Source organism: Colletotrichum paranaense (assembly GCF_030867605.1).
Source record: "Colletotrichum paranaense strain IMI 384185 chromosome Unknown Scaffold_14.1, whole genome shotgun sequence".
Classification (NCBI taxonomy): domain Eukaryota; kingdom Fungi; phylum Ascomycota; class Sordariomycetes; order Glomerellales; family Glomerellaceae; genus Colletotrichum; species Colletotrichum paranaense.
In genome coordinates this window covers 779542-795106 of record NW_026848972.1, presented here as the reverse complement: position 1 = coordinate 795106, position 15565 = coordinate 779542, and the positions used below count along the sequence as shown (strand labels likewise).

General features: G+C 54.8%; 5 protein-coding genes across 5 annotated transcripts; 2 read left to right on the top strand and 3 right to left on the bottom strand.

Annotated features, from left to right (window-relative positions):
• Positions 1-2259: 2259 nt before the first annotated feature.
• CPAR01_14110 (uncharacterized protein) lies at positions 2260-2580 on the bottom strand (the record flags this gene model as incomplete). The annotated part of the gene is made up of 1 exon (XM_060498362.1): positions 2260-2580. The coding sequence occupies one exon, from the start codon at positions 2578-2580 to the stop codon at positions 2260-2262; it is 321 nt and encodes a 106-aa protein (XP_060343096.1).
• A 1114-nt stretch (positions 2581-3694) lies between these two features.
• Positions 3695-5221, top strand: CPAR01_14109 (uncharacterized protein; the record flags this gene model as incomplete). Its single annotated transcript, XM_060498361.1, has 2 exons — positions 3695-4356; positions 4426-5221. 2 exons carry the CDS (start codon positions 3695-3697, stop codon positions 5219-5221), a joined length of 1458 nt encoding a protein of 485 aa, XP_060343095.1.
• A 304-nt stretch (positions 5222-5525) lies between these two features.
• On the bottom strand, positions 5526-6716 carry CPAR01_14108 (uncharacterized protein; the record flags this gene model as incomplete). The annotated part of the gene is made up of 1 exon (XM_060498360.1): positions 5526-6716. One exon carries the CDS (start codon positions 6714-6716, stop codon positions 5526-5528), a length of 1191 nt encoding a protein of 396 aa, XP_060343094.1.
• Positions 6717-7104: 388 nt separating this feature from the next.
• Positions 7105-9638, top strand: CPAR01_14107 (stress-activated map kinase-interacting protein; the record flags this gene model as incomplete). Its single annotated transcript, XM_060498359.1, has 3 exons — positions 7105-7127; positions 7183-9451; positions 9522-9638. The coding sequence occupies 3 exons, from the start codon at positions 7105-7107 to the stop codon at positions 9636-9638; spliced, it is 2409 nt and encodes an 802-aa protein (XP_060343093.1).
• A 4385-nt stretch (positions 9639-14023) lies between these two features.
• CPAR01_14106 (uncharacterized protein) lies at positions 14024-14332 on the bottom strand (the record flags this gene model as incomplete). The annotated part of the gene is made up of 1 exon (XM_060498358.1): positions 14024-14332. One exon carries the CDS (start codon positions 14330-14332, stop codon positions 14024-14026), a length of 309 nt encoding a protein of 102 aa, XP_060343092.1.
• Positions 14333-15565: the final 1233 nt, after the last annotated feature.

The following is a 15565-nucleotide window of genomic DNA, read 5'->3' as shown; positions in this document are numbered from 1 at the left end:
TAGAAATCGGCCTTGGTCTCGACCGTGATACGGTATAGGATGATGGGGTGTAGTTGAGATGATAATGTCACGAGACGCTCGGGAAAGAGCCAATATGAGGAGTGGTGGCTTTTGCGACGGATTCGAAGAAACCTTCTTTTTTTCTGCCTATGATCGACTCGAGGAGTTTACAATTCTATATTGGCCGTTTCTTGTCTCTTGGTATTATTTTGGTGGTGTTTCTTATTTGGTCCTTGCCTACCTAGTAGGTGGTCTAGTGCACCATTGTATGTATCGTCGACAAGAATTGCTTCCAACGGTGACGGACAAGAAGAGCCCAACACGCCAAGCTCCTTGGCCCCGTTTCCAGTTGCCCTCGTCACTGACTCTCCCACCCTTCTTTTCCTATCTGTATGCAACTCGTCTGTTCTTTTCATCGTCGCAATCTCGATGAGTGACCATGAGATTGATCACCCGCCAAGCTTCTTCGTCACAGCCCGACAACATGGTAAAAGGTGGAGTGAACTCAGCGAGCGGGGAGGGGCAATTTATCTCGAGCGGCATCTCGAGACGAGACGTTGTCACTGCGAAAAGGTTTGTTTTCCTGGGGTATATTGAATTGATTGATGTTATTTTTCCGTGGCCCTACTATGTACTGCAAGCTGAAGTCTTGTTACGGCCAACCGTCAAGTAAATTGAGCGAAGCTTAACACCTTCCCCACGTCCATTGAGAGGCATCTTGGCACCGCCATAACGGCGAAGAAATTAATTTACTTCTCGCCTGCCGCACTAGCGGTTCCCTCTTTCGGCAACCCCAATAATCCCGAATCGATCGGACTGAAGAAAAGTCCAAGAAAAAGACAGAGAAAGTAAGTGATGGTTGCACGAATTACTTTGCGGTGAGCAGTTCCGCCAGAGTTTGAAGATTGTTGTGCCATTGTTTGGGCGAAAGAGAGGGAACCCGCTTTACCTTAGTGGTTCTTTGTTCAACGTTCTCTTTTGTCGTTGGCGATCCTCGTTTACCTGTTTACCGTGACGAACGTCGGTAATGCCCCTCCCTCTTTGTTCCTGCGTTCCACAGAGAACAAAGGAGTTCGCCGTTACTGGCGGCCACGCCTCCCACGAGTTCGCCATCGCCGGCCTCCACATTGGAAACGGTCATCTCCACCCCTATTCCACCCCAGCGGGCTGGCCTCACCGAAGCGTTGGACGAGGTAAGAGAGAAGGCGAGGGTGAAAGAGAAAGAAAGAGATACCATGCGGTGCCACGCCATGCCCACGCCACGCAGTAATCTATTTTTGCGACGCTGGCGAGAACGGCGGGCCCGCGCAAGGTTCAAGCAGAAGATCCACCTGGCACCATGGGATCCTTGAGATGGGATGGGAAAATCATGGGATAGGAGCAGAACAGAGCAGTACACCTACCACAGAACATACCTATTACCGTGTACGTAAGGTGGAAGCCCCACAATCATCATGCACGTACACCCCTGCACCGGCACACAGCGCCCACCCACGTCGATCCGAAAGTCGATCCCCGCGCTCCGTCAGAATGGCACATGATTGGTCTGTCGCGGGCAGACGGCCAGTGACAGATTGCTGAAAATAGCAGCGTAGCCGCCCAGAGGGACGGGACAAGGTGACGCTAGAGCAGTGATGCAGCTGGGGGAAATTCTACGATTGGACGAAAGGTGTTGAAATCATGAATTCCACACCCAGAAGTCCAAGATGCAGGGCGGACAGACGGCTTTTTTCTTTCTTTCTTTCTCTCTCTTGCAGGATAACTCCCGTCGTTCAATTGAACTGTTGTTCAGGGGGAAAATGCACGCGCTCGCAGCGGTGCATCTGATCTGGGCCGTATCTTGGGTCCGGAGAATAAGGCAGCATTCGGAGTGGTTGATTCGCTCTTTCAATTCTGTAATCTGATTTATTTCTGGAATTTTTACCTATTTTTCGTCTTCATTTTTAGGTACGGGGACGCGGGTATGTCGTGTGATGGGAGTGCAGTAGCTTCCGTTTCTGCACTCAACTCATTTGCCTTTCCGATTCTTGATTTAGAACATGACTGAGAAAACCAAACTCCATCTCACCCAGTCCAGTCTTATGCCCAGGCAAAGGAAGAGTAAGGCAAGCTTACCAGGCGGCATGAAGTCGTACGCGTAGGTCGTCAGGTACTTCGAGCTTAGCTCACTTCACCTATCGGGGACAACGGCCGACAGCTCTCTCAACTTGAACGACCGGCCCTCACAATAATTGATATACCTCGGGTTATGGTACTAGGTCAAGGGTCGAGAACGCGTGGTATGGCTGGCGGCACGTTTGATGACGGGCTGAGATAGATGACAGGCGGGGGCCCTCTCGGTTGCTGTTTCCAGGTTGCCCCACCCCTCTTTCTTCTGCTTCTCTTTCGCAGATACCATCCCTCACTCGTGCGAGTGTCTCCCACATTCCTTGGCAGAAGAGCTCGTTGTCGCCTTCGCGTGGATGTCACCGTCCGGGTTCTAGGTAGGTACCTGTGTGGAGGGGGCGGGAAGGCCATGATGGAAAGGTGGTGCTGCGTGCATGGCGTGTAAACTAAAGACGAGAAAACGAGGAAGATCATGAAACAAATCCTCGCCCACCAATACATAGCTCCCCTTTTACTGAGTACTCTCTTCGCCGCCGTCCGCCCTCCCATTTGGGAACCCCTGCTTTTCTCCGTGGGTTGCCCCCTTGGGCTCTACCATGACCATGACCAAAAAGCCAGAGCCACGATACGCACGCGGCGCACCACGTCGTCCAACATTGTCATCTAGAAGAGACGGGTTTCATCTTTCTTTGGCGCTGAATGAGTAGCCCACGCACCTTACGTAGTCGACGGTAGAGTTTCCCTTGTCACATACGCCACGCCACGCCACGCCAAACCTTTTTTTATCCCACTTTTTCGATCTACCTCTTCCATGTCTCCCATCATCGTCACCGCCGTAGTATTGTACCTGTCATTCCATGTCCCTTTCTCACCGCATCTCTATGCGACGGGTACCTCGTGTGGTGGTCATTGTGGTGTGCATTTCCAAGGTACCTACCTCACCGGCCGGCATCTGCGGGGTGAGGGAAAGAGACGACCCATGTCCAGGGTACCTATTCGTAAGTGTCAGTGGGGTCAACGTCCGAGGTATCTCATCCACACCTCGTGTACGAAGTACTTCGGCAGATAGCTGCTTTCCCCTTCGGGACTATAGGGACTTACACCAAAGGAGGAGGCGGCGGCCACACGCCCACCTCATTCTTCCTCTTTACCCATAAGGCTGTTTTGAGTTGCATCGCAGCAACAACGAGACGGGCTTACAAGGGGGGGCTCCTCCTGCATACGAGTGTGCTCTTCTGCGTCTTGTTTCAGATTTTTTTTGGGTAAACCCTTTTAACCCTTTTTGGGGGGTGATACATGCACGTTTGCCAACAGGCCGGTTTTGTTGATTGATATAACATCATCCATCCTCCCCCTTCCATCCACGATGTAGAAAGTTGTTCAGCAGTAGTATTTTGGTGTTTGTGTTTTCTCAACATTCGCGCAAATCTAAGCCTGGCGCTCAGTGTCTCCTTATCACACTCTCTTCGAATAGTTCCTTTTTAAATTTGTAACTTTCATCGACCTGGCGTCACCTATTTCGGCTTTCTACTACATTGTTCTCATCGACAACGGAAAACATCTCTAAAAAAACCCACACAACAACGCAATGGATCTCAAGAGTCGCATCTCGTCGCCTCTGGAGGCCGGCACCTCCATTCTCGATGTCCAGCACTTGCCGCCCCATCTCAACGAGGCTCTCGAGTACGCCTCCAAGCGCCTCGCCAGAAAGGCCCTCCACGTCACCCTGGTCGTCGCCCGCCGCGAGTACCAGCTCCCCACCCTCCTCCCTTCCTCCACCTCCTCTTCGGCCTGCTCCTCGGTCCTCTCCTCACCGACAATGTCGCCCGTCCCGGGCTCGGCATCCAGCACCTCCTCAGTCTCGTCGTCGTCCTCCCGCTTCAACTTCTCCACGAAATCACCCGTCTCCTCCTTTAAGAAGCTCGTCCGCACAAACACCGGCTCCAGCGTCTCTTCCGTCTCCTCCGTCTCATCGGCCGGCAGCAACGCCCCCGAGAGCTTCGTCTTCACGCCATCCTTCCTCATGGATACCAACGGCCCGAGACTGAGGTGGCCTCTGTCGCCCGGCATCCCCCTCTCGCCGCCGCCCATGACACCGTCGACGGCCTCTTCCACCATCACCGACGCCTCCGGCCCCATGTCGCCTAACCCCTTTGGCATCCGCCTCGTCCACGCCGACCTGCTCACCGACAAGCAAGAGAGGACTCTGCGCCAGACCATTGATCGGGCAGAGAGGAAGTTCCGCATTGGGTACGCTCCTTTCCTCTAACACCAAAAACCCTTCCTACAGAGCACCCACTGACACATTCTTCCCTGCAGAACCGAATGGCTTCCCCCGGTAGTAGACGGCTCCGCCTGCGGCCTAACAAGCAGCCTCATCCGCCGCTCCATTGTCCAAAACGAAGTCCTCTTCGCCTCAGAAGGCCTCACCCTCGTCTCCCTCGATCGCCTCTACACATTCAAGGCCGCCCTCTCAAGCTACTCCCGCACGAACGCCCCTCTCCGTCTCGAAGACGCCGTCGACGAGCTCCGCCGTCTCGTCCTCTCCCGCGCCGGCAACAAGGTCGCCAAGGCAGACATCCTCCGCTCCTACGACTGGCTCAGCGTCACCGACGTCGCGCTCGCGGACGTCGACAAGATGTACCGCAGGGCCTACGGCGGCCCGGACAGGGTAGGCGCCATCGAGGGCGTCGGCGCTGCGGCGCAGGTGGCGAGGACGGTGAGGGAACTCGAGCGCGAGGTTGACGAGACGCTGGCTGGCACGGTAGCCGCAACAGACGACTTCATCCGCATCGCCAAACCGCCTTCCCCGCCAAAGGGCCCCGTCCTGAAGCTGCAGACAAACTTTGACGTCAGGAACATGGTGGCTGCGCCAGTGGAGGTCGCAGAGGAGGACGAGGACCTCACGGCCCGGCCGGAGCGTCAGCCGCCCGTGTCCATCTGGAGCCCCGTCTCCATCGCCGAGGTCCTGCACGAGGACCGTCGCAGCCAGTCGGGCCCGATGACGCCCAACGGCTACGACGATATCTCGCCCATCACCCGCGGCGAGTGGGGGTTCCTCATGGGACCTGCCGGTGTGGGTGGCGGTCGCACTGCCCCTGTCATGACTTGCTGAGCGGTGATTTTGTTCATTTTCTTGCTGCGTTTGAATTATGTGAAGAAGATGTAGGAGCGGTTCGGTGCATTCTTCTGTGTGTGTGTAAGATAGCTTTTTTCCCCTTTCAAGTGTTACGACCTTCACGAGTACATTCTTCTTCTTCTGGGGATACCAGGTCAGGGCAATGCCAGACATCATGTACATTACCTGCATTCAAATGGCAAAAAGGGCAAAAGCCCCTAAAATTCAGACAAGAACACAAACATTCCTCATCATTAAGATCTCTCATCATTTCGGGTATCATACTTTGTGTCTCTTCTCTCTACCATCCGTACCGACTCGACGCCTCCTTTCTGTTGCTCTTCCCCTTGGCGAAGCTGTCCTCGAGAGCCTCGCGCTGATTCTGCACCTGGTTGACGAGCTGCTGCAGGCTGTGCTTGCCCGGCGCGATGGCCCGCACGGGGTTGTGGATCTGCTGCTGGCCCGCGGCGCGGATCTCCTCGTTGTGCCTGTACTCCTGGTCCGTGTTGAAGTTGATGACCCTCGACGCCGTCTGTGGCGCGGCGCCGACGTTGCCGCCCTTTTGGCGGCCGAAGAGCTCGCGCCTGGCTGCCGCTGAGAGGTTGAGGTCGTTGGCGATGGTGTCGAGAGAGTCTGACGCGTTGGGCGCCGTCGTCGGGGCCGTGAAATGTGCTTGTGCTGCGTAGTCTGCGTAGCCATTGTCCGCTGCTGCCGGCTGTTCTGTTTCGAAGAGAGGCTCGTATGTGCCGCTGGTTCCTGACGCAGCGGCTTCTGTCGATGTCTCTTCAGGCTCGATGGAGAACAGGGAGACCTTCTTTGGCGCTGGTGCGGGTGCTGGTGCAGGTGCCGCCTCCGGCTGTAGAGCCACAGTCGATGCGGGCTTTGGCGTCGTAGCTCCTGGTGGAATGGAGCTCACCATCTTCTTCTTTGGCTTCCTGACCACGGAGAGAGGCTTGAACATCATCGGCTTTCCCACCAGCTTGACCTCGTCCGCAGGCTTCATCCCCTCTGGTATCGATGGTTGCGCTTGGGCTTTGGGCGGGTGCAGACTGAGCCCGCCGGCCCCGGAGCCTGGTAATCCATCCCTGTCTGATCCTCCTATTTCTCTGCTGAATCCAGGTTCGGCGCCTGTCTTTAGTTGGAACGCCGGCCGCGACGAGCTGCCCCCGCTGCCGCTGCTTTGCGCCGAAGCAGCGGCCTTTGCGGCAGCGTTCTTGGGAGCTGGGAGGAAAGAGTTGAAGCCGCTGAATCGACCACCGCCGTTCCCTGTCCGCGCGCGCTTCGCTGGAGGTTCGTCGTTCGGGAGGGAGCCCTTCGAGGCTTCGGGTTGTGTCGATGGCAGACTGACGACGATCTTGCCTGGGTTCGACCGGTCGACGACTTTTTGGAATGGCTTCTTGCCTGTGGCAGTAGTCGTTGGCTTAGAGACGGTTGGCTTGACAGGTGCCTCGTCCTCTGATCCTGATGATTCCGAATAATCTACCAGGCCCATCTTTGCTAAAGTCTAAGTCGTTTCGGTGGATATGGATTAGAGACGGAAAATGTATCGATAGCAAAGTGAAGTTAACAGGGTGCAAAGTGCACCAATGCGAGGCTGGTCGCCTAGTCTAGGGCCGTGCGTCATTGTGGTGCACGAGCCACATCTTCAACACTGCTGTTTCACAAGGCTGAGGGAGGTACGACCGCATCTCGCAGCTACCCCTCGGCGGCCAGTTGTTTCTCACACTTTCCACCAAGCTTCCTTTGCCATTCTGTGAGCTGAGCTTGCAATTATGTTCTTTTCCCGATCGCGGGCGTGGCTTCTTTCGATCTGACAGCCCTTGGGATGATCCGTTACTGACCATTTCCTTTCATTTCCCGTTGACCGGTAGCTGCCCATTATGTCGGTCATTCAGAACGAAGAGTACGTGGGTATTACTTTCTTTAAGAGAAATATTTTACTGATTACTTTCGAACAGGCTAGTTGCGTATCAGCTACGCTGCGGCTACCTCACTGAGATCGCCGATGGAGTAGGAGAGCGACTGATCACCCTTAATGAGGGGTTCATGAACTCCTCAGCTTTCAAGGCGGTCGCATGGCAAGCCAACCCCGACCTCGTCAAGCGATGTTACTCCCCTCCGATTCCAACCGCGATTGCCTCCGAATATTTCCAAGCCCCTAGACAGGCTGGAGTGACCCTTGAAGATGAGCCCGACGAAGCTGGAATGTTGACCGGAGGAGGCACCGATACGCTTGGCCCCGGTCTTGCTACAAGAAGAAGGAGGCGGCGGGAGAATCTTGAAGATGACGATAGTAGCGATCTGAGCGATGAGAGTGATGACGATGACGCCGGCCAGCGAGCGGCCCAGCAGATCAAGTTCGCCAAGATGCCCGTTCGATCGAGGGCCGGCTCCAGTCCGATTCAGTCATCGCAAATCAAGCAATCCCCAGCCATGTCTCCTCGCGCAGCCCCCGGCGCACGTCGAGGCTCGCAATCTGCGTTGGAAGTCGTCAAGGAAAGAGCACGAAGGGATACAGTGACCAGCAGCGAGGTATCATCCGAGAACGAGTTTGACGCGTCCGGGTTCCACAAGCAGCGAGAGGCTGCCAGAGCTGCGGCCAAGTCGGTGAAGCTTCAGGCTAAGATTCTGGAGGAACCTAGTCTTGGAATCAAGCGCGCTGGCACGCAGTTGCTACCAGAGGAGGAAGAGGATGATTCCGACGGATCAGACATGTCTGGCGCCTACATCGAAAGTATCGACTCGGCCTCTATTCTGGATGCCGTTGAGAACCCGGAGCCTCCCCCGCACAAGCAGGTCGTTGGAACACCTCCCCGAGAGTTCACGCGAACCTCTACTATTCGAAAGTCGCAAGCGCCACCTCGGATCTTGCAGGCTCTACCACCACCTCGTCCCATGAGCACAATTCGGCCCATGAGCATGATTCAACCTAAGAGTCTGCTTTCTGCCGCTCTCAGGGCTCGGAAGACAAAGCCAAAGGTTCCTTTTGAGGGATTTGCGGCACTTTCGGGCCAGGGCGAGAACAATCCCATTGCTGTCCGCATCTACGCTGCATTCTCTGAAAGCCCTACGAAACCGTTTGAGGTCCCCATCAGACGCATGGTGCATCATGGCGAGGGTGGTGATCGGCCCGTCACTGTGGCAGATCTCATTGGCCTGGCACTCTGGAGATACAACGAGGAAAAACGACAGCCACCTATACCTGCTGATAAAGCCAACATCAACTGGTTCACGCTGAGAATGGTGGAAGAGGACGGAGAGGTCGATGATGACTTCCCGCCCTTTGAGCGCAACAAGGCCTTGACGTCTTTCACTACAGCAAACAACCGAGCTGCCGGAAGAATGCGAGCCAACTCCAAGACTTATGATAACTTTGGATTGGTCCAAGCGAGTCAATCCGAGTACGCCGAAAACCAGAGCATCACTCCACAAGAGGAAGAAGAGCCGGCCGAGGAAGTCGATGAGGACTTGACTCCGCGCAATACTCCGCAGCCGAATCTCAACTCGTTCCTTCCCGTCGCCACAGAGCCTCGCCCGAACCCCGTCACGAATACTACCTATCGTCAACAGCATAGTATGTTCGCCGACGCACCTCAGGCGCCAGCCGCGGCGCCCAACACGAGCCGGGGTCAACAGAAGCTTTTGCGCGTACATCTCCACTCGACCGATGTGGCTCCCGGCCAGCTGGTCACGCTTGACACCACGACGGAGACGTACATGGCCGAGGTGCTGGACATGGTCTGCCGCAAGAGACAACTGGACAAGGCCAATCATGTCCTCAAGATGCCTGGCGGCGGCCCCGTCATCTTGCTTGACACCAAGGTCGCGGCAATCGGCAGCTTGTCGGATCTGGAATTGCATCGACGCCGTTTCGCTACAGACGGCCCACTCGCCATGACTGGATCCCCTGGAAGTGCTTCGCCAAAGCTTCTCCCCTTTGTGGGCGATCAGCCTGGCCGCAAGTCCAAGAAGCCGCATATCATGGGAAGTCACCCGCTGGCTCAAGAGGCCATCAAGCAGGCAGAGCTTACCAGTGCGTATCACAAGGCTTGGGTCGTATGGCGTTTGCGTACCGTCCGGATGATAACACAGTCCGAAAAGCGATTCGAGATCGATGGAGAGTACGTGCACATCAAACCCACCACAAGAGATTCCAAAACGACCACGGCGCACATTTCTCAAGTAATTGGATGCAAGGTGTCTAGCAAGCACCCGAACCAATTCAAGGTGAGTTGGCACCCATATTGCCAGGCGGTCTGCCGCACGATGATCAGAAGCTAACTAGGGACTTCAATAGCTGTTTATCTACCGGGACACCGAGAGTAAGCGCTACGACTTCGAAGCCAAATCGGTGGAAGAAGCGCATGAGATCGTCAACGAACTTAAGAAGGGAGTTGCACAGGTTATGGGCTGAGCACCTTGATCACACTTCGCATGATCTGACGAATACGGGGCTGCATCACGTCTGAGCTGTCTTGTTTCCGCCACAACGCTACGCCACGTATACACCGCCACACACACCAACTGTTGAGTGACGTTGCGGAAGAAGCGGCGTCGAACATTTGGATGGGCTGAATGAAGATCCACTCCAATTGCTGACTAGAACGGGCATTGGTTGGTCGGGATGAATCCGCCCTCTGTGCCGTATGCCGGACACGGTGATTACGCGTCACCGCCATTGGGGGGTGGGTGGCCACTCTCACTGCTTAAGATATTCTAGCAGGGGAAACTTGCTGTCGCTGCGGACTCTTCGCCTTCCTCGCAATTGGGGAACGAGAATTATGTAATATGTACCACAGCCGGAGGAACCAGGGAGACAAACAGGATTGGGCCCCCTTGGGGTAGGAAATGTGGAAAGGGATTGAGGAAATGGGGATGGTCTCTTTCTGGGTGTGGGGTACATGTCCAATTAAGGTTCGCATCCTGGCTTCTGCGTCATGCAGATCAATACGATTGGAGCCGCGGGCCGGGATGCTTGGCGCCGCGGTCGCGCTCTCTGCTTTGGTCGGGCTCGGCAAGGCTAGGCACATTTCGGTTATGAAGGGAAAGTCTGGGACACCCGAGGTCTGGACACAAGGCCAGGGAGAGAGGATGATGGCACGATGGATGAGCGAGATGAGGCAATCAGAGGCCAGGGAATTGGGGGAAGGGGGAGGGGGTTGTCAGTACATGAGCTGATACTATTTTCCCTCTCAGATCCCTTTGCGGCAGGATTTCCCTTCTCTGGCCCTATCCTCTGTGCCTCTTTTGTAGCTTCGAGTACCTTAGACTAAGCAATCAAAAGAACGTATTTCAACAGAACTTGAAACGCCGGAGAGGCGGCCGCGTCAAGGCTGACTGCCTCGTCACGCTCATCTACATCTTCTGCCTGCCTGCTTACGGAGTACACTGTTTTGCCTGGCTGACACAGCAGCCTCCAAATGCTAATTCGCGGTAGTTTCCCAGGCGAGGCGCGTACAACATATGCTTATTGTTATGCCTGGTGTAACTGCTCTACGCCACTTGGGGGGAGCGAGTGGTCGGACAAAGCTCCATTTTATCCCTAATCCATGGGTGCAATCACCCGAAAACGGGGAGAACTCTGAGAAAAGACCCAAATGTTTTTGACGGTGAACAGATATGTCCCGTATTCTTTTTCAGTGGAACGGTCCCATCGATAGGGCGAAGCCTCATTGATTTTCTGTGCGACCAAGGCGTCACAGGCTTTGTAGCGTATGCTGCTTCTAGCCTTGTCTTGCACATGCAAAGACGGTACGACATTGGCAAGGCGGCGAGCCAGCAGGTACAGGCAGGCAGGGAGAGATGCAGAGGTATAGGTAGGTGGTGCTGAGAATAAAAGTTCGAGACTTCAAGCTTTGAGCCATCTTCATTCTTGACGGGGTCTTACGTGTCTCCACGGCGTGCGTGAGGTACGTCGTACAATACCGTCCGTGTTGACCAAGCGTGCCACACGATTGTAACTCGGTTCAAATTCCCACGAGCAAGACTTCTTCTAATCTGAGGATTTTTGAGTGTTCATCTTTTGGTCCCCGAAACCCACAGTAGCAACACAGTAGTAGGTAGCAGGTATTCACGAACTTGGAGACTCGCAGGGCTTGTGACACCTCGAAAAGAAGAAGAACGCGAAGACACCGAGGGTCGTCCGGTTCGCAGATTGACTTTCTACTTGATGGCGAGAAAACCTTCTGCATTGACCTCACCTTAATCCGAACTTTCAAATGAAAAGAGGCGACGGCGCCGTCACCAAGAAGAAGCGTGGTTCTTGAAACGAACGGTAGGTAACCTCCATCCATGGCGGTTGGCATCCTGTGACGCAATATGATTCTCTTTCCTCTTCCTTTCCGAGTCACGGAAGTTTGGGGTGAGGAATCTGCTGGTGTTGCTTTGGATTCGGAAACACGCCCCCCCCCCCCTCTTCATGCGAGCAAGGCTGCAAACAGGTACTCATTTCCCATGCGCTTCCTTTCCAATCTCCTCATGGCTCACGGGAGTTTGCCAGTCTGTGCGCTCAAATTATCGAGACTGGATGCGCGTGCATGAAGTGGCAGCCAGACAGACGCACGAGTTCGTACCCGTCTGCAACTGCTCGTACGTCTGATCTGAAATTCAAATTTGATTTTCACCCTTCCATACGCATTGGACTGCATTGGCGCGGGCTGTCGCCAAGGGTTTGACACCGTCAAGATTCGGAAAGGGCCAAAACTTCGAAAAGACGAGGGTTCTGCCATGGAACTTGGAGATTGGAAGACGGCACGGCGGGAAGCTTCGACCGGTCGAGACCACCACGCCTCTCTCACGCTTCTCAAATTCGACCACCCAGTAAACGGTCGAGACTCACAATAGCCCCTACCTACGACCTGTAGGAGTCTAGAGTCTGGAGACTAGCAAGCTAGGTAGCGAGCTCCCAATTTCCAACGGCCGGAACCCCAAGCAAGCAGCTCCCCGCAACCCCCCGTCTTCTCCATGGTCTAACAGACCAAGCGAAGTTCATACATACATTGATAACCAAGCTTCGAAGCTGCGAACCGGAGCGACGGGAGATGCCATCTTTTTCCTCCGTCTCATCTTGCATAATTCTTCCGGGCTCCGAATGTGATGCTAATGATGGGGCCTGCGAGTGGAACCTCCAATGGCAGGGGGGCAGCCACATTCATACGTCATAGCGATAAATCAAACAGAGGCCCACCCCCTTCCGCGGGTGACGGCTCATACCATGTATGTACGCATACAGCGAAGTTCGGCTCGCGACACTGTCCTCTTTTCGCTCTAGCCTCCGGAGGTGGTGGTGTTCTGACTTCATCTCCAGACAGGACGTGACAGGCCAGAGAAAATCTTACTCTCAGATGGCAATATTGAAATTGGAAAAGGATAATGAGGGCTCAAATGAAAGGAGAGAAATATGAAATCAGCGCTGTGTGAGGATCTTTCGAAAGGGCCTGTGAGAAGAAGCATGATGCCTAGCGGCTTGCATTGACCTTGCCTTGCCTGTGCCTGCCCACGTCAGTGCATCAAGCTTCCGGGTAAGCGTAAGAATCCTTGGCAGATCAGATTCCACGAGCAGAAAGAAAGTTTGCTCGTCTTTTTTTTCCCACGCCTGTCAAGAAACCCAACGAGGACCTCTGTTTTTGAGTTTTGAGTTTGAGCTGGCAGGCTGGCAAGAGGCTTATTACAAGTACAGACTTGGAGTGAAAGATGGGACACACCTCTCATTGACAGGTGGGCAGTGTTCTGTGTCTGCTTCAGCTCTTTCTCAGCTGCGCCAGCTGGCAGCCTCAACAGAGACCCAACGAAGAGAAAATGTCGATCCGGGGGACCCGACAGTCAGTGAAGCTCCGCCCTCTCTCGCTCTCTCACATAGTATGTACTCCGCATGTACACAAGCCTCATCCTCTGAGTCTCTGGTTTGTTCCATGGTGCTTCCTCCTCCTCCTCCTCCTCCTCCTAGGCTTCCATCGAAGCAAAGCCTTGTCTTCTACCGTGAGACTGTGAAACTGTGGAACAGCACCTCAGGCAATTGGCCGAGAGCACTGGACAAACAGTACGATTGTCTGGACGACCCTCCCCCATGTCACCGTCTCTTTCTTTTTTCCCTTGCCCATTTCCCCTTCCCTTACGTCTTGTGACTCTGTAAGTTGATCCACGCTGGAGAGGTGTATCCATTAGTAACACGGTGAGGTGCAGGTACGTATCCATATCCGATGTCGACGGGACTTTGTCATGGCTGGCGGTTTCTCCAGTACGGAGCATGGGCCTTATGGGGGGCCTCTAGACGCGGGAATAGCGAGCTTTGACGAATCATATCCCTCCAATCTCTTCTCCACCTCCTGTCGATCTCCTCCTCGCCGCCGTCGCAGCGCCCCAAGTCCTTGGCCCATGGTGTCATTGCATGCGCGGGAAGGTACCTACCTTCATTACCCATGTCCATGTCTCTTTCTTTCCGGTTGGTGTCTGCCACTGGCCCACTGCCTGTCTGCCCGAGTAGGTACTCCGTACCTTCTCCAAAAGGAACCCCCCGTTTTTTTTGTTATTGTTGATGACATGTTGCTATTCGTTTTTGCATTTGTTTGCTTGGACAGCATAGGCCATGCTCGTCTTCCCCCGTCCACCACCGCCTCATCCGAACCCACAATACATTTTGCCAATTGACTCGCTTCTCCCGGCTGAAAACAAAACGGAAAAGCGGACGACGAGCAAGGAAAGCGGACTTGTTTCTCCGTTATTGATGTACACATGCAATTGGGTATGCAAGCATCGCATCGAGCCGAGGGCTGACGTTGTGGATATAGCGGGATAGCATTGTCATCTTCCCGTCAATGCCTCATCCTGCTGCTCCACGCCGTTGGCTGTGTACGTCCCGCGTGGCTTGCGAGCATAATCACTGCTGCTATCTTTGGGAACACCAAAGCCGAGAGGCATAGCAAAGCTATTGACGGATCTCAGGTGCCTAACAGCTGGTAGGTACCAGTTGCGCCAGGCTAATCCCTTGATGCTTTCATGAGCCAAACCGTTAGCCACGCAGAGCGCCACCGTCGTCGTCCTCCTCCGCCTCTCTCGGCCATCGTCCTCGTAACCGTCGACCTTACGGCTGCCGCTCGAGCCTAGCCACATATCCACACGTCTCGAGCGTGGGCTAGATCCGAGTCCGTTTGGCTAAAAGATCCGGCCTAATGTGGCGCTTGTTTCTCGTTGGGGGCGGACGACATCATTAGGTGCCCATCCCAATTGGAAATGTTGCCTCTCTCTCGGCATCGGATTCTTCGACGGTTCCTGCACGGTTTTCTCTGCTTTGGAACATACGTACACTTCAGCTGCGTTTAGCGTGGCCGTCCAGCGTTTTGCCCTGCAGGGTGCTCACAGTGCTAGTGCTTGATGGCCACGGTCAAATCATCGCCGTGAGAAAAGACCAGTGGCTGAGAAAGACAGAGGAGGTGGCACAGATTCAGCACAGCAGACAGCAGGCTACCTCGGAATTCCTGATCTTTCCCAAGATGGGATCATGATCCCCGGTATCCCCAGTCTCAGACATGCAGGCTTGCCAGAGGGGCAGGTAGGGAGAGCTTTCCGCTTTGCCAATGCCGACCATCCAGCCTGTCACGCCTGTCCGTATGCCCACCGGCCAGCCGTGCCAACTCAGTCAGCTCAACCATAGCCTGCCCTCTTTCTCATAACTGCTCCAGCTGGCCACCATCGATTGGGCCTAGTTGCTAGAGTCTACTGCGTAGAGTGAGAAAGAGTACCGAGAAGGCAGTTGGGAAACTGCATTGTTACCGCGGGGATGACGTGAGGAAGTGGGTCTTTGTCGTTCGCCCTTTGGTCCTACGGAGCCACAACCCACAGAGACAGACATAAACCACGAATAGAGCACACCTCCTTCACGACTGGGAGTCTGGCACTCGCGCATTCTGGGATGTCTGGGATATCCGAGCATGGGTCTCCCCTCCCCAGCTTCGACCTTGGCCGGGGTACGTAGCATCAAGTCTCGGAGTGCCACCCGTGGTCCGCTAGACTAGCAACAGCTTAACCAAGTATTCCCCTAGCCTCCTTGGACTAACCTCCACCCCCTGGTTCCGCCTCTTAGCCCTCTCGCCCAAACGAAAGGAGGCGAAAACGGGGAAAGGAATCCCATCATCGCACCGCCCACGCTGCGAGTACGGTGTACGGAGTACCTCCCCTTGCCTACCACAACACACCAACGCGCCAAGTATTCTTGGTGCTAGGCTTGCGTGCCCGGCGTTTGGTGGAGGATTCTTGTGGTGGTGCCTGGCCTCTCTCGGCGTGAGGGGGGTGTGAGATGAATGTGAATGACGAACGGTTCATTGGGGGTGTGAGGTAAGGAGAGGA